Genomic DNA, 19,958 nt, shown 5'->3' on the forward strand with positions numbered 1-19,958 from the left:
ACTCATGGAAGGCAGGTATTTTGAATCACTGGCATTAACTATATGGTAGTTAAAATTTCAGAGAAAATGCAGTATAACCATAAATAGAAGATTCTAATGAGAAACTTTTAATAAATAAGCATTATAAAAACTAGAGGTAGTTTTCATGTTTTAAATATATGTTATTCTTATACAAATTGAAACTGCTGTAATTCAAATTTAGAAGCAGGCCAGGCGTGGTGGCTCATGCCTGTAATCCCAGCACTTTGGGAGGCCGAGGCGGGTGGATCACTTGAGGTCAGGAGTTCGAGACCAGCCTGGCCAACATGATGAAACCCCAACTCTACTAAAAATACAAAAAACTAGCCAGGCGTGGTGGTGCACGTCTGCAATCCCAGCTACTTGCGAGGCTGAGGCAGAAGCATCACTTGAACCCAGGAGGTAGAGGTTGCAGTGAGCTGAGATCACGCCACTGTACTCCAGCTTGGGCAACAGAGTGAGACTCCATTAAAAAAAAAAAAAAAAATCAAATTATATTGCTAAATTAAAAAGAAATAAATATATTTTTGCAGAATATAATTAAAGTCTCTGATATATATAAAACAAATATTTGGGAATAAATTATGTTTTTATTTAGATATAGTCTGAAGAAAGTGGGTGCAAATCCTGTAATTCCTATTTGCCTGCAGCAAACAAATGTGTAAGTAACTATTTTAGTAAATATGGAGTGCCTACTAAGTATCTAATTTACTTCAGGCATAACATTTAAATTCTGACATATTGTCCTAAATGTGTCAATCTAAAATTACAGACAAATTTGAAATAGAAAATAGAAAGAAAAATGAATAGAGAAAGTGACATTAATTTGACGGAAAAATAAAAGGTGACCTATTTTCTTACCCCTAACAGCAAGAAAATTTGTCAGCCATCCCTGACAAAAATGCCTTTATGAGAGAGCCAAGCATCATGGCTCACACCTGTAATGACAGCTACATGGTACATTGAGGTTGGAGAATTTCTTCAGGCCAAAATTTCAAGACCAGCTTGGTGTATGTAGCAAGTCCTCATCTCCAAAATAAGTGCCTTTAAGAGAGCTTTAAAGGCCGAGTGCAGTGGCTCACCCCTGTAATTCCAGCACTTTGGGAGGCTGAGACACGTGGGTCACTTGAGGTCAGGAGTTCGAGACCAGCCTGGACAACATGGTGAAACACTCTCTCTACTAAAAATACAAAAATTAGCCAGGCGTGGTGGCGCATGCCTGCAATCCCAGCTACTCGGGAGGCTGAGACAGCAGAATTGGTTGAACCCGGCTGGGAGGCAGAGGTTGCAGTGAGCCAAGATCGGGTCACTGCACTCCAGCCTGGGTAACAGAGATAAGACTTTGGGAGGCTAAGGCGGGCAGATCTCCTGAGGTCGGGAGTTTGAGACCAGCTGGCCAACATCATGAAACCCCGTCTCTACTAAAAATACAAAAATTAGCCAGGTGTGGTGGCATGTGCGTGTAGTACCAGCTGCTTGGGAGGCTGAGGCAGGAGAATCGCTTGAACCTGGGAGGAGGTTGTTGCAGTGAGCTGCGATTGAGCCATTGCACTCCAGCCTGGGCGACAGAGTGAGACTCCACGCCCCACTTCCAAAAAAAAAAAAAAAAATTATCCGGGCATGGTGGTGCGTGCTTATAACCCCAGCTACTGGGGGGCTGAGGCAGGAGGATCACCTGAACCTGGGAGGCGGAGGTTACAGTGAGTTGAGATGGTGCCACTGCACTCCAGTCTGAGGAACAGAGTGAGACTCCGTCTCAAAAGAAAAAAAAAAAAAAGAGAGATTGAGAGAGAGAGCTTTGAGATCCAGGGAGGGAGTTGTGAAACTCTGATAATGCCCAAGACTGAGGAGCATCCTTTTCAGAAGGCAGGCATTCATTCAGGTGGTAAACTACAGGACCTCTGTTCTTGGCTACAGACTGAAAAATAGCCCACCCAACTTGGTCCCATTGAGAATATTGAACTTACCCTGTAACCATCTCAAACTCCTCCCAGTCACAGTCTGGGAGAGGTCCTGCCCTTCCAGGGGCCCAGAGGAAGTCACCCATTTATAGCCATGCAGGCAGGTTTGCAAGACCTTAGCCTTTACTGTGGTCCCTGAAGCAGTTCCATGACTCAGTTTAAGGCCAATTCCGTCTACATAGAAACCTACACAGTGACCTGGCAAAATCCTCTTTGATACTAAGTGAAAGACATACTCATTCACATCCTGATGTAAGGCTCACCATATGCAGACCTGACTACAGAAACCTGCCTAGTGTCTGCCCTACAGATCAAAGTCCTGAAGGATATTGAGCCTGTCCAAAAATAAAATGCAAATTACAACTACACAATCCCCTTGTAACAAGCCAACTAAAGGTAAACCCTTGTGCAGACATAGCAGCCTTGTGAGCAACCTACAACCCCTCTTCATTACAAACCCATAGGGCATCCCATTATCCTGGGGGCCCAACAAAAGATCTTTACCTCCTGAAACCAGTTTATAAAAACTTGAAGAGGTGTTTGTTTCTTGAAATTCACAGACACCAGTGCAAAACTACATTGTGCCCAGTGTCAATGCTTCTATTTTAAAATAGCACTGGAAGTATGTAGCAGAATAATTAGAACAATTTTTAAAAAGCCATTAAAATTGAAGACAAATAGGTAAAAAGTTGCTGTTTGTAGATCATATAATCTCATATATAAAAAATCATACACAGTACATTTAAACATGTCTAAACTAATTAATATACTCAGTAAATTAGCAAAATATAAAATTAACATACATTTATAAGATACGGTTCCATAAACTTAAACTATCTGATAAAATAAAGGAGGAAAACAAGCTTATTGACAATAGCATTAAAATAATAAATTTCTTAGAACAAATTTAACCAAGGATCTAAAAAGCCTTTAAAATAAATGATATATCAATGGAGGAAATTAGAAAAGACACAAATTTTAAAATATTTTGTGTGTATGGATTGAAAGAATAAGTATTGTTAAAGTGCCATATTATCCAAAGTGATCTACAGATTTAATAAACTCCCTATCAAAATTCCAGTGGTATTTGTTTTCATAGTAATGAAAAACACAATCATAAAATTTACTTGAAACTTCGATAAACTCTGAATAATGAAAACAATCTTGAGGAAAAAGAACAAAGCAGGAGGACAACATACTTTATAATTTCAAACTATATTTCAAGACTATAGTAATAAAAACAGGAAAGAATGTGTAGAAAAAATGCACAAAAAAAAACGAAACAGAAACTACTACTCTCACATATTTCAGACATGATGCAGAAAGAAAATTTAGTAAATAGTTTAACATAGAGTTTCTTAAAATTTCCCAGGTATTTATGTGTCCGCCAAAACATTAAAAAAGCAGATTTTGTAGTCTTGTATATGCCAAAAAGGGGACTTTGGTTCTCACTGAAAACTTGAAGAAAGATAACGGAAGGAAAAGTATATTCCTTAGAAAAGTTAGAAGGATAAGACAAAAGATACCTCTATGTAAGAGAAAAAATAAAATAAAAAATAAACCTCAGGCTTCCCAGAAACTATTTTCCTTGGAGCACAACTCCCAAATTGTATTTCTTATTTTTATTCGTTTATTTATTTATTTATTTGAGACAGAGTTTTGCTCTTGTTGCCCAGGCTGGAGTGCAATGGCGCGATCTCAGCTCACAACAACCTCTGCCTCCCAGGTTCAAGCAATTCTCCTGCCTCAGCCTCCTAAGTAGCTGGGACTACAGGCATGCGCCACCACACCCAGCTAATTTTGTATTTTTAGTAAAGACGGAGTTCTGCATGTTGGTCAGGCTTGTCTCGAACACCCGACCTTAGGTAATCCGCCTGCCCTGGCCTCTCCAAGTGCTGGGATTACAGGCATGAGCCACCGCACCTGGCCCCAAATCGTATTTCAAAAACTGACTTTCTCCTTGACATTTGGACGTCTCATCTGTGTCATCTGTCATATTCACTCTCACCTACCTGGGGGTTTGGCCACCATCTCATGTCTCTCCATATTCCAGGGCTCTTTGCCTTGCTCCAGACAGGTGATCAGGTCTGGCTTAGAGACAGCAATACCTGTTTTATTAAAAATAAATAACATGAATGTTGCTCATATTCTTCAAATAATGTGCTCAGTAAAAAGGGTGTAATTAATAGAATAGTAAATTAATCACAAAATACTAATTTAAAACACATTTATAAATATTTAGACACTATTTTAAATTTGTAGGTTCTTAATTTTACTACTTAGTACTACTGAATCAAAAACTGGAGATGACAATTAGATTTTAAGGTATAGAAAACAATATTTTATGCCACTAAATTTCTGGAATTACCACTAATTTAGAGTGAAGGATACAGATCAGCTCAGGAACATAAAAAGTCCAGATCAAGATAAAACATCTTGAATTTTTTTTTCTACATTGACAAATCCCTAAGATTTTCTCTCTTTTTTTTTTGAGATGGAGTCTCACTCTGCCACCCAGGCTGGAGTGCAGTGGTGCGATCTCGGCTCACTGCAACCTCCATCTCCTGGGTTCAAGTGATTCTCCTGCCTCAGCCTCCCAAGTAGCTGGGACTACAGGTGTGTGCCACCACACCTGGCTAATTTTTGTATTTTTTTTTGTAGAGATGGGGTTTCACCATGTTGGCCAGGCTGGTCTTGAACTCCTGACCTCAGGTGATCCACCCACCTTGGCCTCCCAAAGTGCTAGGATTACAGGCATAAGCCACCGTGCTTGGCCCCCAAGATTTTCTTAGAAATAGAGATCTGACACTCATTTATGCAAAGATCAATTACCAAAAAACATTCTACAAAAAAAACAAATGAAATATTTAGGGTAGATTAGGAATTGTGTATTGAAGTTATTCTCACCCAGGAAGACCAGGTTTCTGTAGTTCTCTAACATCACGTTCCTATATAAATTCTGCTGTGCAGTGTCCAGGCATTGCCACTCCTCCAGAGAGAATTCTATGGCCACATCCATAAATGTCAATGGTCCCTGAAAAGTACACACACACATATTTACCAAGTGGCCATGGGCAAAATTTTTAATTTGATTCAAGTTGAAATGAAAGACTAAAGAGTACTGGTTCTGACTTATAAAAGTGAATGAAATTATCCAAATGAAGTAATTTTAAAGACAGAAATATTCTCTGATGTATTCTCTAACTCTGAGAAAAGACTAGAATAAGATCCACAACATCAATTTATATATGATACTTTTCTGGATAATAAAATATAAAATTAAGGGCATGAACACAAGCATGTACATTCTGGAGTGCTATATTCACACTATACAGAATGAGTTCTGTTGAGATGAAAGACATGTTAAGTTACAAGGTACATCTCAAATTTTAATGTGTACAATAAACTGGAAATCTTGTTATGCTTTTTTTTTTTTCCAGAAGATCTGGAATAAAGTCTGAGTTGCTGAATTTTTAATAAGCTCACAAGTAATGCCAATGATTTTGCCCCAGAGAAAAATCTTTATCAAACATCCAATAAGTGAAATAACCTGTTTTTTTCCCCCGTTTTTATGGCCTATAAGAGAGAGATGACAGCCTTCATTTTCCAAAAACAGATATATGCAAAGAAACCCTAAGAAAAGCAGCTGCCAGATTACATTTGATAATTTATACAAATCAGCTGCATAAAGATACTTAATAATGAAGAAAAAAATAATTAACTCTATAGTGAAAAAATCTGTCAGACAGCTCTTTAACCAAGTGAACCATTAGCATCAACTGCACTAGGACCAATTTTTATGGTGTGCTAAAACACACAGAAGGACACAGCATCACTGCTGGAATATTGTTCCCAATAAGTAAATTATAGTCTAAATTCAACCATATGGAAACATCAGTTTTATGCAAAGTTCAAGATACAGGTATCTTCTATTCAAGATACCTGTATCTTCTATGTTCTGTAATGTTTAATAGTGATTTTAAGTAGTCTTTCTTTAGCACCCTAGAGAACAGGTGTCTCCTGATAATTTTTTTCAGAACTTTCTGGGTAATAAATGCCATACTGTTTAAATAAGCACTTTCTTAATTCTGTTCTGCATAGGGCTATTTAGCAAACACAAATGGAACTTCAACATTACATGTTCTCCATCTTTACTAAGGATCCCAGCTTTTCCCCAATAGTAATCTTGAGTATTCACACTTTTCCAAGTTCAACAGCCACAAAAAGAACACTTTTAATACTGCAGATCATAAATTAATGGTGAGAATTTTGCAAGGCATATAAAAAGCCATAATTTAGAGAAGGCTCCGGTATATAGGAAAGAAATATTTTTCAGAGACCCTTGATTATCATAAGAATTTTAAAAAGTAGTTAAAACAAACTCATTAGGGAGAAAAAAACACAAGTATAGAAGTCAAGGTTTGCAAGTACTAAACACATAGCATTCCAGAGGCAGAGCGGACACAGCTCTTGATCTGAGACATGTTTAGCTGAAAAAAAAAAAAAAAAAAAAAAAGCCACTTTTTCCTCTATCTCCTCCTTCTCTGGGATTTATTTTCAGATGAGAATTTCTGGACAAATTACACCTTCATCTTGAGAAAATGCCACCTGTTTACATGCTACGACCACACCCACAGGCAGAAGGACCAAGACCCTCAGAAAATGTCCACCCATTTCTGGGTGAATCTTCAGAAAAGATTCAGAAACAATGACGAAAAAAATAGAAGTTTCTCCTTTCCTGTCCTTAGGTACCCTCCCCACCACAGACACCAGCAATTTCTGCTACGATAATGGAAATACGGGCCATGCTGCCCTGTCTTTACCAAACCCAAACAGAACTGGCCCTGTGACCATCCTTCAGTGAAAAAGTAAAACTTAACTCTCATGAATGTATCTTGAACCCCTCATAGTTGATTCTGGCCTTACCTTAGAGTCACATGAGGCACTTAATTAAAAAACATAAATGTATCCACACAAAACAATAAACAGAACCTGTGAAGAGGGCACAAGTAAAGGGATTTCTAATAATTAGCCACGTAATTTGAGTGCCTACACCTAAGTAATCCACATTACTTAGAATGGCAAAAACATCAATTAACTTTTCCACCAACCTAATAGAAGTCCAGCTGATAAACATTTAGCTAAGCATTGCCTTGCATTTTTTTTTTTTTTTTTTTTTTTTAAAGACGGTGTTTTTGCTCTTGTCTAACTTGTTTTGCTGGAGTGCAATGGCGCAATCTCTGCTCACCGCAACCTCCACCTCCTGGGTTAAAGAGATTCTCCAGCCTCAGCCTCCCAAGTAGCTCAGATTACAGGCATCTGCCACCATGCCCGGCTAATTTTTGTACTTTTAGTAGAGACAGGATTTTACCATGTTGGACAGGCTGCTCTGGAACTCTTTATGTCAGGTGATCCACCCACCTCGCTCTCCCAAAGTGCTGGGATTACAGGCATGAGCCACCACACCCAGCTGCCTTGTAATATTTAATAAGCTTATAAATCACTTGGTAACTTTGGACCTTCCCTATGTATTTTGATTCTGCAGGTTTTCAAAGGGTTCATGAATGTGTGTTTTAAATAACTCCCCTGTCGATGCTGATGTTACTTCTTCTAGGCTCATCATTAGAATTGGTTAGAGAAGCAGGCACAGCACAGAGTCCCTTACACTCAGCACTCTTGTCACAACACAAATACTTCTGGCACAAATGAATACAACAAATCTCCATCTTTAAGTATCATATTCTTTGCTGGTTCTTTAAAGTTTACAGAGGCAACAGAAAGTAGCAACGCCTGAATAAGTCTGCACTTGGAAAACAACATGTACTATTGAAATGTTTATAAAGCAGGTACTATGTGCTCAAGACTATGTTACACAGCACTGTGCTTGGAATAATACATTACGTGATTTAATTCTCATAACAAACTGGGAGTCAGCACAGATGTTTAATAATTCGCAGGATTTAGATTAAGGGCTTAGCATTTTTATTTCAACTTCTGTTTCTCTGTCCTTGGTTTTTAAAAAAAATGTATAGAACACTAAATATAGACAGATGAGAGGGATACAGAAAGGAAGAACTTAATGTAGTTTAAAGAAATTTTTATTGTGTTCATATTTACTTGTTTGTGACTTGTGGAGCAACTACTGGATCCGCAGGAATAGAAAACAAGTTGCTAAATGTCTCTGCAAGCACTGGTTTAATAGAAAATTTAAAAATTAAGATGCTAAAATACATACTTTATTTTTCCAATTTTATCTGCTTTTGGGTTTCAGAAAATTGTGAGCACCAGCTCTAAAAATGTAACAGACTCACCAGTCAAAACTTCCAATCAGTTCTGTGAGGCCAGACTTCAAGGTGGGGCCAGACCGAAATAAGAGGTAAAATAGCTGATTGCTACCCTGTGAAGTTTGTAGAAATCTAAAGTGACTGGAAGCCTGAAAGGAAAAGGCCCCTCTAGAGTAAAGTTTGGCTGGAACCGTATGTGTTCATATCACGTCTAGTAATTCTAGACAGTGTTTGTAAAATATAATTAAAAGAAAAAATTTCTCCAGCCCTAGAGAAACTCCAAAATGACAGAACATAAACTGTTTCATTACGCAATTAAACCAGAATGTGACATGCATCACAGTCAATCTTCTTAAGAGATTGCAAAGACAAAAAGACACTCCCATAATTAGTCCACAAGTAAAAGAATTTACAGCACCATGTAATACATGGTTCATCCTAAATTCACCTGGTAATGGGGGAGTTGATCCATGTATGCTAATTGGTTATAATCAATGACAAAATTAACTTTTCACATCCTCATGACAAGAGGTAATTTTGCAACTTAGGGAGTTATCTTTTTGGCTATTTACATTTTAAGCAATCAATGGCTCTGTACTCCCTGAGCACTAGGCTCTGCCTGCCCTTTCCTGATAGCCAGTGTCCTTTCTTGACTCCTACCACAGGGCTCACAGCTGGCAGCTCACATCTCACACGAACCCCAACTGCCAGAGCAGCACTCCAGTCCCACATCAGGTAATGAAGCCTGAGCTGCAGGAGGAGAGCCTTCAGCCCTCCTGGCTGAAATTGCACCTTCACGATAATGGGAATGGGAGCAGTGTTTCAGCTTCAGTTTCTATTTATAATGGTGACATGAAAAAAATACTGCTGGATTTTCAGCATGAGTCCGCATAGAGATACCTCTAAGAGTTCTCCCTGTGACAGCCCACCTCATTCACAACACCATGGGATAGTAACAGAGCTTCTGAAACAGACACCCAAAACATTGGAGACAAAAATCGTTCTTCATCTTAGTAAAATTATATTGAGTAAAAAAGAAGAGCATCTTAAAAAAAACTCAGATTAGATATAAGATTGATCATGTTGGCCAGAAAATGTTCCCCTAAAATAAACGTCTCTCTAAACACCCAAACTGCACAGCTACTCTCAGTATGAGAAGCATGAGCATTATGAAGAAAGGGGACATATTCTCAGCAAAATTTTATAAAGTTTCTCTTTTATCTCTGCTGCTCTCTCGTCTCCGAGGCATTAAATGGGGGATTTATATTGGAATACATCTGACAATTTCCAACAGCTCCTTTTTATTTTTATTTTTATTTTTTGAGACAGAGTCTTGCTCTCTCACACATGCTGGAGTGCAGTGGTGTGACCTTAGCTCACTGCAATCTCCACCTTCCAAGTTTAAGCGATTCTCCTTCCTCAGTCTCCTGAGTAGCTAGAATTACAGGCACCCACCACCACCCCCAGCTAATTTTTGTATTTTTAGTAGAGACAGGGTTTCACCATATTAGCCAGGCTGGTCTCAAACTCCTGACCTCAAGTGATCTGTCCACCTTGGCCTCCCAAAGTGCTGGGATTACAGAGGTGAGCCACCACACCCAGCCTTCAACAACACTTTTTGATGAAGAATCAGAATCTGACTTTGTTTATATAGTAAAATATATTTGAGCTTACAACACAGCTAACTTAAAAGCTATTCTATTTCTTGCATGGTCACATCGCCCATCATGTTTATTTGTACTGTAATAGCAGTATTCAAGTTTAGTAAAATAAAAGATACTGAAATCATGCTTACCTATATCTATTGGGTAAATTAATATGCATGTCAGGCTAATACCTACTGTAACAATTTTGCAGTGAATTTTTTTGGATATTAGATATAAATATATAAGCATAAATAATTTTAATGTACTAGTAATAATGTAGAATTTTTAAAAATTTTCTGTAACCATAATTTAGTTATAACACTTTATATTTCAAAAGTATGACTAATATTAAAATGACTAAGACATTCATCCAAAATAAATATTGCGGTCTTATATTCATAATATTGTAGAAAATACCGTATAATTTAGACCGGGTGCAGTGGCTCATGCCTGTAACCCCAGCTACTCAGCCGAGATCATGCCACTGCACTCCAGCATGGGCAACAGAGCAAGACTCCGTCTTAAAAAAAAAAAAGGAAAATACTGTATAATTCACATGAATGCAAGTTGTCTACAAACACTACACATAACCATGCTAATTGTTTTGAAGTAGTAAATAGGAACCAAAGCATAACCACACACTCCACTGTTGAGTTTATACACTGAACTGTTCTTTCTTTTGCAGTGTAAGTACTTCAGCCTGCAAATATTGGATAATTACACTGAATAATGTTTTTTGTCAAAGAAACTTCCTCTGCATCTTTTAGTCTTTATCATTCTGTATTGCTAAGTTTAATCCTATCTTTGTGCTCCACTTTTTGTGTGCTCTTAAAATGAGCTTTAATCTAAACAAATCTGTATCTACTTTAAGAGACTGAAAACAACAACAACAACCAAAAAAAAAACCTTGTAATCCCAGCACTTTGGGAGGCCGAGGTGGGCGGATCACGAGGTCAGGAGATGGAGACCATCCTGGCTAACACGGTGAACCCCATCTCTAGTAAAAATACAAAAAATTAGCCGGGAGTGGTGGCGGGCGCCTGTAGTACCAGCTACTTGGGAGGCTGAGGCAGGAGAACTGCTTGGACCCGGGAGGCGGAGCTTGCAGTGAGCCCAGATCACGCCATTGCACTCCAGCCTGGAAGCGAGACTCCGCCTCAAAAAACAAAAAACAAAAAAACCTTTGCCAAAGCAAAAACACTGCAATGGTTCTGAGGTCCTAGATAAAGACATTCCTGAGTCAGAAAGAATGACAAAAGGTTTCTTTAGCTGTAAATATGATTTACGTATATTTCAAAAAAGCAGAGAATATCTACATATAACCAAAATACTTCAATAAAGAGAGATGAACAAAATAACCTTTTTATAAGGTAAGAAAATAAAGACTCTTATTTCTAATTTATATTTTCTCCTATAACAGCCAAAACTCGACCAGGCATGGTAGCTCATGCCTGTAATCTCTGCACTCTACGAGGCCGAGGTAGTTAGATCACTTGAAGTCAGGAGACCAGCCTGGCCATCATGGCGAAACCCTGTCTCTACTAAAAATACAAAATTAGCCAGGCGTGGTGGAGTGTGCCTGTAATCCCAGCTACTCAGGAGGCTGAGGCAGGAGAATCGCTTGAACCTAGGAGGCAGAGGTTGCAGTGAGGCGAGATCGTGCCACTGCACTCCAGCCTGGGCATCAGAGTGAGACTCCATCTCATAAAACAAAAACAAAAACAGCTAAATCTCTGGACAGGTCCTTGATCTCTTGGACATCTGAATTTCAGTAGACTGTAGGTTCAGGCATCTAACGAGTAGCCTTGGGCACACTAAAGAAAAAAGCAGAAGAAAGAAAGGTGTTCTAAAAAAATCCATGAGTGCATATGAATAAAGCAAGTTCTTAGAGAGCTATGAAGAGAGTTGGATTCTGACACAATAATAGTGGGAGACTACAACACCCCACAGACACTGTTACATCATTGAAGCAAAAAAATTAACAAAGATATCAGGACCTAAACTCAACATTTGACCAAATAGTCCTAACTGACATCTATAGAACTGTCCAACTGAAATCAACATAGTATACATTCTTCTCATCACCACATGTCACATACTCTAAAATTGACCACACAATCAGAAATAAAACAATCCTCAGCAAATTCAATTTTCCCAAAGTCATACCAAACACACATTTAGGCCACAGCTTGGTAAAGATATAATTCAATACAAAGAAAACCAGTTCAAATTATCCAATGACATGGAAATTTAAAAACCTTCACCTGAATGACTTTTGGGTAAATAATAAAATTAAGCAGAAATCAGTAAGTTCCTTGAAACAAGAAGAACAAAGATACACAAACCAGAATCACTATAACACAGCCAAGGCACTGTTAAGAAGGAAATTTATAGCACTAACTACTCACATCAAAAACTCAGAAATCAATTTAAATACCTAACATCATAAATAAATGAATGAGGCCAGGTATGGTGGCTCACTCTGTAATCCCAACACTTTGGGAGGCCGAGGAAGGCGAATCACTTGAGTTCAAGACCAGCCTGGGTGGTAAAACCCTGTCTCTACAAAAATTAGCCTGTCATGGGGGCACTCGCCTGTAATCTCAGCTACTCAGGGGGCCGAGGCAGGAGAATCCCTTGAACCCAGGAGGCAGAGGTTGCAGCGAGCCAAGATCGTTCCATTGTACTCCAGGCTAGGCAACACAGCGAGACTGTGTTTCAATCAATAAAGCAAGAGAAAACCAACTCCCAAGCTACCAGAAGACAAGAAATAACCAAAATTAGATCTGAACTGAAGGAGATTTAGAAATGAAAAGTCATAGAAAATATCAAGTAATCCAGGAGTTAAATCTCTGAAAAAAATTAAGAAGACAAACCACTAGCAAGATTAGTGAAGAAAGAATAGAAGATCCAAATAAGCACAATTAAAAATGACAACAGCGGGCCAGGTGCCGTGACTAACGCCTGTAATCCTAGCACTTTGGAAGGCCAAGGAAGGTGGATCACCTGAGGTCAGGAGTTCGAGACCAACCAGCCTGGCCAACATGGTGAAACCCCATCTCTACTAAAAATACAAAAATTACCCAGGCGAGGTGGTGCATGCCTGTAGTCCCAGCTACCTGGGAGGCTGAGGCAAGACAATTACTTGAACACGGGAGGCGGAGGTTGCCTGGGCGACAGAGTGAGACTCTGTCAAAAAAAAGAGATAAAGACAAAACCCAAAAAGGATGAAAACTGAGAATGGCACTAAGGCCCAGAGTTTTGGTTGCACTCTGACCAAAAAAGGAGACAATTTTAAACAAAATTATTGGAAGACATTATTCTGGACTGAGCTTGTGCACTAGGTCCAAACAGACAAACCTAACCAAAATGGAGTCACTCATGCTTAAATGTGACATAATGGAACTGAACATTTAAGGAAAGTGGTAGATCCTAAAACAGGCCAGGTTTTGTCTGTCTTTTGTAAACAGCAGATTTAAGCACATAATTGCTTAAACCAGGAAGGCAAAGGCTGCAGTAATCTGAGATCATTCTACTGCACTCCAGCCTAGGTGACAGAGTGAGATTCCACCTTAAAAAAAAAAAAAAAAAAAAAAAAATAAGGCAACAGAGGCCAAGCACAGTGGCTCATGCCTGTAATCCCAGCACTTTGGGAGGCCGAGGCAGGTGGATCACCTGAGGTCAGGAGTTCAAGACCAGCCTGACCAACATGGTGAAAACCTGTCTCTACTAAAAATACAAAAATTAGGCCAGGTGTGGTGGCATATGCCTATAATCCCAGCTACTTGAAAGGCTGAGGTAGGAAAATTGCTTAAACCCCAGAGGCAGAGGTTGCAGTGAGCCAAGATCACGCCAGTGCACTCCAGCCTGGGCAACAGAGCAAGACTCCATCTCATCAAAAAAAAAAAAAAAAAAAAAAGACTACAGAGACATTACCTCTGACCCCACAAAAATACAAATAGCTATTGAAGTGTACTATAGACACCTCTATACACAAAAACTAGAAAATCTAAAGGAAATGGGTAAATTTCTAAACAAATAAATTCTCTCAAGACCAAACAAGTTGAAGCCCTAAACAGATCAATAACAAGCTCCAAAATTAAGTTAGTAGTACATAGGCTACCAACTAAAAAAACCCAAGACCAGAAAGTTCATATCTGAATTCTACCAAGTGTAAAAAGAAAAGCTGATATAATGCCTTCTAAAACTATTATAAAAAATTAAGAAGGGGACTTCTCCCCAGCTCATTATATAAGAGCATCATTCTGATACCAAAACCTGGCAGAGACAAAACAAAGAAGAAAACCTCAGGCTAATATCCTTGATAAACATTGCTGCAAAAATCCTCAACAAAATATGGGCAAACCAAATCCAGCAGAACATCAAAAAGCTAATCCACTATAATCAAGTAGGCTTTATCGCTGGAATGCAAGGTTGGTTCAACTTACAAAAAATCAATAAATCTGATTCATCACATAAACAGAACTAAAGAACCACAAAATTATCTCAATAGATGCAGAAAAAACTTTCAATAAAATGTAACATTGTTCATGTATAAAACCCTCAACAAACTAAGCATTGAACATACATACTTCAGAATAATGAGTTATCTATGACAAATCCAAAGCCAACCTACTAAATGGACACAAGCTGGAAGCATTCCTTCTGAAAACTGGCACAAGATAAAGATGCCTTTTCTCACCACTCCTATTCAACAGAGAATTGGAAGTCCTGGCTACAGAAATCAGGCAAGAGAAAGAAATAAAATGCACCCAAACAGGAAGGGAGGAAATCAAACTATCCCTGTTTTCAGATGACATGATTCAGTATCTAGAAAACCCTATAGTCTTGGCAGAAATGCTCTATAAACTGACAACTTCTGCAAAGTTTCAAAATACAAAACAAAGGTGCAGAAGTAAGTAGCACCTCTATACATCAACATACAAGCCAAAATCCAAATCAAAAACACAATCACATTCAAAAATGCCACAAAAAGAATAAGGTGTCTAGGAATACAGCTAACCAGGGAAGTAGAAGATCTCTATGACAACAATTACAAAACACTGCTCAAAGAAGTCAGAGATGACACAAACAAATACAAACTATTTTATGGTCATGGACAAAGAAGATCAGTATCATTAAAATGGCCATACTGACCAGGCATGATGACTCATGCCTGTAATCCCAGAACTCTGGGAGGCTGAGGCAGGCAGATTGCCTAAGCTCAGGAGTTTGAGACCAGTCAGGACAACATAAAGAAACCCAATTTCTACAAAAAAAACTAAAAGAAAAATTAGCTGGGCATGGTGGCGTGTGTCTGTAGTCCCAGATACCTGGGAGGCTGAGGTAGGAGGATTGTTTGATCCCAGAATGTTAAGGCTGCAGTGAGCCAAGATCATGCCACTGCACTCCAGCCTGGGTGACAGAATAAGACCCTGTCTCTTCATAAAATAAAATAGGAAAAAAATTTTTTTAAATGAAAATATAGGGCCGGGCGCTGTGGCTTACACCTGTAATCCCAGCACTTTGGGAGGCTGAGTTGGGTCGATCACGAGGTCAGGAGTTCGAGACCAGCCTGGCCAACATGGTGAACCCCCCCCCACCCCACTAAAATACAAAAATTAGCCGGGCTTGGTGGCACATGCCTGTAATCCCAGCTACTTGGGAGGCTGAGGCAGGAGAATCACTTGAACCCAGAAGGCAGAGGTTGCAGTGAGCCAAGATCACACCATTGCACTCCAGCCTGGGTGACAGAGCGAGACTCCGTCTAAAAAAAAAAAAAAAAGTGATAATAATAATAATAATACAGGCCTGGCACGGTGGCTCACACCTATAATCCCAGCACTTTGGGAGGCTGAAGCAGGTGGATCATCTGAGGTCAGGAGTTCGAGACCAGCCTGACCAACATGATGAAACCCCAGCTCTACTAAAAATACAAAATTAGCCAGGTGTGGTGGCACATGCCTGTAATCTCAGCTACTCGGGAGGCTGAGGCAGGAGAATAGCTTGAACCCGGGAGGCGGAGGTTGCAGTGAGCCAAGATCGCGCCATTGCACTCCAGCCTGGGCAACAAGAGCGAAACTCCATCTCAAAAAAAAGAAAGAAAACATAATACGTAAATATCACGGAATACTGTATGACCATAAAAAAGGAACAAGATCATTTCATTTGCAGCCACATGGATGAAATTGAAGCCCATTATCCTTAGACAACTAATGCAGAAAGGCCAGCCATGGTGGCCCACACCTGTAATCCAAGTACTTTTGGAGGCCGAGGAGGGCAGCTTCCTTGAGGTCAGGAGCTCCAGACCAGCCTGGCCAATATGGTGAAACTCCATCTCTACCAAAAATACAAAAACTAGACAGGCGTGATGGCTCGTGCCTGTAATCCCAGCTACTCAGGAGGCTGAGGCAGGAGAATCGCCTGGGAGGCAGAGGTTGCAGTGAGCTGAGATCGTGCCACTGCACTCCAGCCTGAGTGACAGAGCGAGAGTCCGTCTCAAAAAAAAAAAAAAAAAAAAGTAAACTGATGCAGAAAGGGAAAAACAAATGCACTATCTCATTTATAAGTAAGAGCTAAATAATAAGAACACATGGATGCAAAGAGGGGAAAAACAGACACAGGCCTAGTTGAGGTTGGCAGGACAAAGACCTGTTTGGGCCGGGCATAGTGGCTCATTCCTGTAATACCAGCACTTTTGGAGGCTGAGTTGGGCAGATCACCTGAGGTCAGGAGTTCGAGACCAGCCTGGCCAACATGGTGAAACCTCGTCTCTACTAAAAATATAAAAATTAGCCGGGCATGGTGGCAGGTACCTGTAATCCCAACTACTTGGGAGGCTGACGCAAGAGAATCACTTGAACCCAGGAGGCAGAGGCTGCAGTGAGCCGAGATCACACCATTGCACTCCAGCCTGGACAACAAAAGCGAAACTCCATCTCAAAAAAAAAAAAAATTAAATTAAATAAATTTAAAAAAAATACCTGTCTGGTGCTATGCTTAGTACCTTGGTGAAAAAATAATCTACATCAAACTTTCATGACACAATTTTACCTATGTAATAAACCTGCATGTGTACCTCTGAACTAAAATTAAAAGTTGAAAGGAAAAAACTCGATGGGTGGGGTTAAGTGCAATATGTAAGCTGAAAGACTGGTTTGTGCTATTTATTTCTGGGTCCATGCAGGCACATGAGATTATGAACAAGTGGCCCAGAACCCTAAGTTGGTGGGGAAAACAGGTTGCTGCTGCAGATTCGGTGTCTGGGGAACGGGAATATGCCAGGAGACTCGTAGACACTTTTGAAGGATTTTTGCAAGAAATGCTAGAATCAAAAATGCTGTGGTGAAGTTCCTGAGGGTGGTGCCTTGTCCTGAGAGGGGTGTGGATGCATCAGTGTCTAGTGGGCATGATTGTGAGTCGGTGGGAATCCTGTGGTGGCAACTGTGGAAAGAGAAGGTCTGTCATCAGAGCTTCTTTCCTCTAAGTTTTCAGCCCTCTCTCACTCTAAGAGAAGACCTGGAATCAGAAAACAATGGGCAGTGTGACAGCCAGTACATAGCAGCAGAGCCTCCCATTCCCAAACACTCAGTTTTATTCCAGGCTAGACCTTTATGGTATTTTTATTCTGGCACAAAATCTACAGACTTTGCTGAACACCAAGCAACTCTCCAACACCAATTCTTTGTCTAACATTTAAATTCTGACACCACCCAGAGTCAGCACAGACCCTGATTCAGGGCTTGGTCTCAAAATATTGTTAACAGTTGCCAGTAACAAATCCCATGGACCCATCTATGCTTCTAAATTATGAGCCCATTATGAGCTCTGTTTAAAAATTCAGGACTCCCATAAACTTGCTCAAGTTCAATAACTTAATAGTGCTAGACACAGTACTCAGAAAAACACTGTAGTTATGTTGACCGGATTATTATAAAAGATACAACCCAGGAAAAGTCAAATGAAAGAAATGTGTAAGACAAAGAAAAGAGGTGGTGAAAGATGAAGCACATAGGTAATCCTGGTAAATGGCTATAATTAATAAAATTCTCCATCTTTTGTGTGCTCCAGAAACAGTTTATGGAAAGAAACACACATCCCATTATGACTTAGATGATGCACTCTTTTCTTACCTAACACATAGCCAGACATAGATTCTGCCCATTTTCTTCTTATTCTCTTAGCAAACTCAGCTGAATTTGTCTTCAGTGGTCAAAATAAAATACTACTTAATCAAACTTCAGTTTATCTCCTTCCCACAGCTCCTGAACTTTTGAGCTACCCTCAGTCTAAGCCAACATACGACCCCATTATATGCTCCTCCTAAGGACATGCTAAACATTCTCTGATTTAGCCAGGCGCGGTGGCTCACGCCTGTAATCCCAGGACTTTGGGAGTCCGAGGTGGGTGGATCATGAGGTCAGGAGATCGAGACCATCCTGGCTAATACGGAGAAACCCCATCTCTACTAAAAATACAAAAAATTAGCCGGGCGTGGTGGCGGGCGCCAGTGGTCCCAGCTACTCAGGAGGCTGAGGCAGGAGAATGGCGTGAACCCAGGAGGCGGAGCTTGCAGTGAGCGGAGATCACGCCACTGCACTCCAGCCTGGGCGGCAGAGCAAGACTCCATCTCAAAAAAAAAAAGAAAATTATCTGATTTAGAATCTGATTTTTTTACCCTCCATTTGCCATTCCCCTCCCATCTTGTTTCTCATCTTGGTTGCTCCTTCCGATGAAAAAAACCCACCCTTGTCTGCCTAATCTTTGAGATCCTTAAAGATCTTATAGTTGGTACTTCCTCCTGTTGCAATACTCCTTTGGAACTTAATTTTTTAATATAAATCTAACTTTATTTTTAAAAGTCTAGAAACGCCTCAAAGCAAGAACAACTTTATCTTCAGTAAATCCTTTAGGTCCCGTTCCATCTTAACTGCATTTGTCTGTGGGTCCCCCCTCAGCATTCCAGGGCTCTATAGCTTCTCTTCAGATAAAAGGCTTCTTCCATGGCTGGAGTGAGCACGCTAGGAAATCTGCAGGGGAGGCTCCCCAGGAAGAACTAACTGGGCCTTTAATAACCTTTTGCAGGCTCAATATGAGCCTTTAGCTTGGAGTCACTGGGCTCAAGCTTTAATTTTCAAGTAGGAGTTATTCACTCAGGTTTTGAAACTTGGTGTTTGAAAAATTCGGTAAAATTACTCAAACACGGCGCTCATATAAAAGAAAAAAATTTAAGGTGCTTACATTTTATACCTCAACAAGAAAAGCAGAAGAATCTATTTCTTTCAGACAATAAATGTACTACTTTATTATCTCCATTATAAATCATGTAGTAAACAATTAGTCATATGGGGACACCTCTAGGAGGTACCAAGTTTTATCTTATAAAGTTTAGCATCGGCCGGGCGCAGTGGATCACATCTGTAATCCCAGCATTTTGGGAGGCTGAGGCGGGCAGATCACGAGGTCAGGAGTTCAAGAACAGCCTGGCTAACCTGGTGAAACCCCGTCTCTACTAAAAATACAAAAATTAGGTGGGCGTGGTGGCGTGCACCTGCAATCCCAGGTACGCTGGAGGCTGAGGGAGGAGAATTGCTTAAACTCGGAGTCAGAGGTTGCAGTGAGCCAAGATCGCACCATTGCACTCTAGCCTGGGCGACAGAGCAAGACTGTCTCAGGGAAAAAAAAAATTAGCATTAAACTCATACATCAAGATTACAGGATATAGAACAGATATTCATTCTCAGAAATTTACCCTGCAATACGAGGAACTGATGTTTTTATGAATCTATGTAATTCAGCAATTATCTAGCACATTTTCTTGTGAAAATGTATTCATTTTCTACAGCCAAAATGGAAGAGAAATTTTCCTTATTCTTTTCCTTGATAGCTCTCTAAAAGCTAACGCTTGAAATTGTGTTTGAAAACACCCAGGCAAAAAAAAAACACACCTGAGAAGGCTGGGCACGGTGACTCATGCCTGTAATCCCGGCACTTTGGGAGGCCGAGGTGGGCAGATCACCTGAGGTCAGGAGTTCAAGACCAGCCTGGCC

General features: G+C 40.0%; 1 protein-coding gene across 8 annotated transcripts in view; it reads right to left on the minus strand.

Moving 5' to 3' along the window:
• The window catches only part of LOC100450566 (zinc finger protein 724), a 56,824-nt gene that overhangs the window by 10,277 nt on the left and 26,589 nt on the right, over window positions 1–19,958 (minus strand). For 6 of the 8 annotated variants that reach the window (XR_008516452.2, XR_008516451.2, XM_054540034.2 and 3 more), the window contains 2 exons: window positions 4,887–5,013; window positions 3,992–4,087 (listed from right to left, as the gene is read on the minus strand). Coding sequence is in view for 6 of the 8 variants with exons in the window: in XM_054540033.2 (XP_054396008.2) it covers window positions 3,992–4,087; window positions 4,887–5,013 (223 nt within the window). In the remaining 2 variants the exon portion in view is untranslated. Of the gene's footprint in view, window positions 1–3,983; window positions 4,088–4,886; window positions 5,014–16,724; window positions 16,822–19,958 lie in introns of those variants that run through there. The other 2 variants (XM_054540036.2, XM_054540039.2) reach the window with 2 other exon arrangements.

The sequence above is a fragment of the Pongo abelii genome, chromosome 20 (assembly GCF_028885655.2).
Source record: "Pongo abelii isolate AG06213 chromosome 20, NHGRI_mPonAbe1-v2.0_pri, whole genome shotgun sequence".
NCBI lineage: Eukaryota > Metazoa > Chordata > Mammalia > Primates > Hominidae > Pongo > Pongo abelii.